Source organism: Toxorhynchites rutilus, chromosome 3 (assembly GCF_029784135.1).
Source record: "Toxorhynchites rutilus septentrionalis strain SRP chromosome 3, ASM2978413v1, whole genome shotgun sequence".
Classification (NCBI taxonomy): domain Eukaryota; kingdom Metazoa; phylum Arthropoda; class Insecta; order Diptera; family Culicidae; genus Toxorhynchites; species Toxorhynchites rutilus.
The window spans coordinates 247,928,270-247,932,723 of record NC_073746.1 but is presented as its reverse complement, the minus strand read 5'-3'; the positions used below and the strand labels follow the sequence as shown (position 1 = coordinate 247,932,723).

Genomic DNA, 4,454 nt, shown 5'->3' with positions numbered 1-4,454 from the left:
TGAGCTTCAACGAGTTGATTATTAACTATTGAACAATATAAATTATTTTCGCAAGCTATGAACAATTGTTATGTGATCACCTTAAAATGTATCCAAATGTTAAGAAAAATACTATAATGTCGTCATTGTAGACGTCAGCTTTTATAGACGTCAGTGCGTCATCTATGTGTCAACGCTAGGACACGAAGGGGAATCCTTTCGATTCTGTTCTCCGGACCGCGCGCATGCGTTCGCATTGTCACGAAAGGATTTGTTTTGGAGAGGAAGTTTTTGCGTTTCGTTCTTCCAGACAGCCGGCAATTTTTTGCCCCTTCCGTAGTAGAATTGAGCAATTTTGACACCGATTGTGATTTGTTTTTAAAGCAATCAATAATTAACTAGTGATTAGGTGTATATCGTTTGTGTGCGAGATGCGTTGTGTGGCTTGTAATTATTATATATGGAGTTACTTCATAGCGTTTGCGGAGATTTTTGTCTCGTTCAAGGTGGCCTCAGCACTGCTGGCTTGCTCCCGTGTGAATGATCTCGATCGGGATATTGTATGTTATGATGGTGAGTAATGATACCATTTGCGATGTTTGTGTCGGATAGGAAGTTTTGTACATGAAAATGATGTTTTTTCAGTGGAACCAATATTTGTGCTGCTGGTCTTGTACAATATCCTTTCGCTCATGCTCATCATAGGAGTAGCAAAGGTAAGTACTTGAGGAAGAAAATAAAGCAAATAACTAGACTAGACAAATGGGACAAATGGGACGAGACATATGAGACAGATAAGACAGGCGAGACTGAAGCGACTGATGAGAGAAAGATGGGACAGACAGACGAGAACACACGTAAGAAAATAATCTGGAAAAAAAATAAATCAATTTTGGATATAAATATGAATACGAACAAGGGAATAACCAATGAATTGTTTCAACTGTAGTTATAGTTTTACAAGATGGTTTGTCGCAAGAAAAAAATATTGATTGCTCTTCGTTATAACACACTAGAGGCGGTTGATAAGTTCTGAGCCTTAGTCATTGACAAAGCTGATAAAAATTTGAATGTGACCATGTGATTTATTTTTTAATATAGACTTCAATGACGTTTGACGTTGTACCCCAAAAGAAACTTGATTTAATCGTGGAAGAAATACTACTTGCACTTGCGCCGTATCTTAGAATTTACCACTCAAAATACAACTGATTATTCCATTGAAATCGGATTGAAATCATCAATCAGACACACGAAAAAATACAAAAAGACAGACTAAAAAAAGAATAGACACAGGTGAATGAGGCTCTATTTTGTTTCACCGCGAATTTCACAGCGAATGGAAAAACTTCTTCAAGTCTACCAAACATGTACAATAACATTGAAAGCATCGGCTATTGTACGGCGGGCTGTTCTGTCCGCCACAGAGTATAACGAGGCAAACATGGAAAAGACTGTAGCTGAAATGAAGATAATAATAATATTTACATGTAAGTTATCCGGCGGTCCATTTTCCAAGGAGCTGTAACCATTCTTTTCAAACATGTCTTAAATTCATTACAGTGATCTTTACCCTTGAAGCCTTGGTAGTTGCTGGAGCATGCAGGAAAATTCGGAGAGAGCAACAGGAGCCCCAATATTATGTTGACGTGGTTTAGAGAGAGGCTGGATGTAAAACAGAAAAAAAAACACGAGGTTTGCAATCCGATTTGTGTCAAAGCTCCAACAAATCCCGCATCGGTAAAACGTTATCCATGGGACTGCATAAGTGAAATCCTTGAAATCAACGTTTTCGTCCAGAGAATTATATATATATATGAATATTTATATTTACATAGCATATATACGACACCAGTTTTCACCCTTTTTGCGCAAACAAACCGAAGCATGCTTTCCAGTCAATTTAGGATAATATAGCGTATAGTAATAAAGGTCAACAAATTTTGCCAATTCGAATCGAGCGCTTGATTTCGACACACCTCTTTTATTAGCTTAAACTGTCGGCGAAAAAAAACAACAACAACTAATTAATCATTCCGCCGCAACATTAAACTCTATTCAATCACGCTCCGTAAACAAATCGTATACAGATATCAATCGAAACTTTTGGTTTATAAATTATTCATTTTTATCTCTTCGTTAATCGTTTTATCCTTCCTCCGAGCGACGAATGAATGAAACGCGCGAACGAAGAAATTTCTTTCTTCGAAACAAATTGATAGCAATCTGCCGGTAGCCATAAGCGATTGTTTTACCTCTATCCACCCGGGTATCGGTTCGCATTGGGACCAACGTGCGACCTTCAATCTTTACTTTGCTTCACTGTTGGTATTTTTTTTTGTTTTCAATAATTCTCCGTCCGGCCAGGCCAGCAGATCTTGGGGCTCCACCTGATGTTTGACACCGTAGTTAGATGCCATTTGCGGGAGTGTGTTTCCCATTTGGGCTAACGAGGTGAATTGGTCTTGTGGCACAGCCCCAACAGATTAATTACGTTAAGATCCATTATCACCGGGTTCTCTCCACCCCATCCCCCCAGAGTTGCGAATTTCCAGTTTTCCACCACACACACGTGCGCACTGTAATCAATCACCGCTGACAGGAGAAATATGCAGGAGATCATAAAGTAATTATAATATAGTTTTGACATAAGTATTTTACCGTTCGGTGTGGTAGTCCAGATGAGAGTACAACCTGTTCACCTGTCATTGTGTATACAGAGTTCGATTAGGTAGCGGTGTTTAATAGTAACCTTGCGGGAGTATGATCCGACGAAAAAAAAAAACCATTAACTTGATGTTAAGTTAGATGAATGCGACTCTGTGGCCTGAGTGATTTGTGAATGTTAAGCGTAAATCACGACTTTCGTCGGAATGCCTTAATGGATTTTTTCTCCAGATGAATTGTATCGATAGACAGATATCGAACACGCATAGTTTTGAAGGTCACGTCACGGGAGTGATTTTTCGCACGTCATACCGTCACATAGCTCTCGGGCTGTGGAATTTTGAAAAGTCAGTCAAAGTTCATGGGGTTTAAAGTAAGATTCAGAACATTAATAAGAGCACGAAAAAAATCACGCGAAAACAATTAAACACGAGTTTTCGTTTTTATTTTTGAATGTATCGAATATACATTATTTGGTTTTATGCATAGTGTAAGTTAATTATTTCAGCATACTTTTTACCATTGCCCGTAGGTAGAACGTAGATAGAATCGGTATTGATTAATGATTTCAACTTAACACGTTGAATCCCGTTCTTGCTACGCTTTCTATTCAGCTCCCATCAAGAGGATTTGCACAATGTAAGTCTCGGTCCTCGTTCCAAAAGATTTTTATTGTATAGAAAGAAAATAGTCAGAAATTCAATTAGAAAGCAATCGCATATCGTAAAACATCCGAAAATAAATATTTCCTCATTTTGTAAGTGTCAGTTCCAGTGATCAACGTTTTTCTAACGAAAAGTTTAACGTCAGTCCCTAGGTACCGACACGGGGCTCAACGTGTTAATCTAATCATACTCAAAACCTTTTTTTCAGCGTGTTTCTGATTGATTGAAGTAAAACGCGGGGGTAATTGTATTGAAGGCCCGCTGTAATTCCGTTACTGCGGAATGCATGCTGTAGTTCCGCGTAGCTCTCCCAAAGACATCCATTTTTTTCTACGCATCCGTCAGAGCTATCTTTTGTTGACAATCACTAGAGGAACACTCTAAATCAGGATATCACATACCCTTACAGTAACAATAAAAAAATGGAATGTAATTTAACCTAAGGCACTTAGAAGTATATCCTGAGATGGTTCAATATGTTAAAACCGCTCTGCAGCCAGCTGCAGAATTCAGACGCTTGTGATCAACTTCTCTATTTCACGCTTCAGGTAAACAATCCGTCTTGCGCCTTCTACTTCCAGAAGAATGGGTTTCCATAGTATATTTTGTTGCATTAAAGTTCATTAATTATGTTAGTCGAGATCCCTGATCCTCCGGAGGTACTAAAAACGAAATGTACACGAGATGTGGTGTCTGGAGAGTCGAAAAAAAAAAAAAACAAAACAAATACAGTGACTCAAATACCGTAATCGTACTCCACCATGCAGATCTCTTTTCCCTTCTTTTGAAAGTCGAAAACAAACTTTCGGAACATTCTATTTAGATAAAATCATAGTGTCATATGAGAGTTAAAAGGTTTGCTATCTGTTTTCAGAATAATGGTTTTTATTTCTCTAAAAATGGCGAATGTATGTGCTAATGTATAAAAATTGACTCAAACTCATAATCGTACGCTGGTTGAAATCTCTACTCGATTTCGGAAGCGTTGGCCAATTTCCTAATTCCATCATTATTATGGTATCCCTTGTTCATTGCAACTATCTTTAGCTGTCTTCAGACTTATCTACGAGTTATTTGGTGTATTCAGAAGGTATATTTATCAATTTTTTAACTAAGTGTTTTTTTTTAAATCGTTATTTTTAG

At 37.8% G+C, this 4,454-nt stretch overlaps 1 protein-coding gene across 1 annotated transcript; it reads left to right on the top strand.

Moving 5' to 3' along the window:
* Positions 1 to 231: 231 nt before the first annotated feature.
* LOC129778644 (uncharacterized) lies at positions 232 to 1,935 on the top strand. Its single transcript, XM_055785685.1, has 4 exons — positions 232 to 552; positions 625 to 695; positions 1,316 to 1,469; positions 1,543 to 1,935. The coding sequence occupies exons 1-4, from the start codon at positions 411 to 413 to the stop codon at positions 1,635 to 1,637; spliced, it is 462 nt and encodes a 153-aa protein (XP_055641660.1). The 5' UTR covers positions 232 to 410; the 3' UTR covers positions 1,638 to 1,935.
* The last annotated feature ends 2,519 nt before the right edge of the window (positions 1,936 to 4,454 follow it).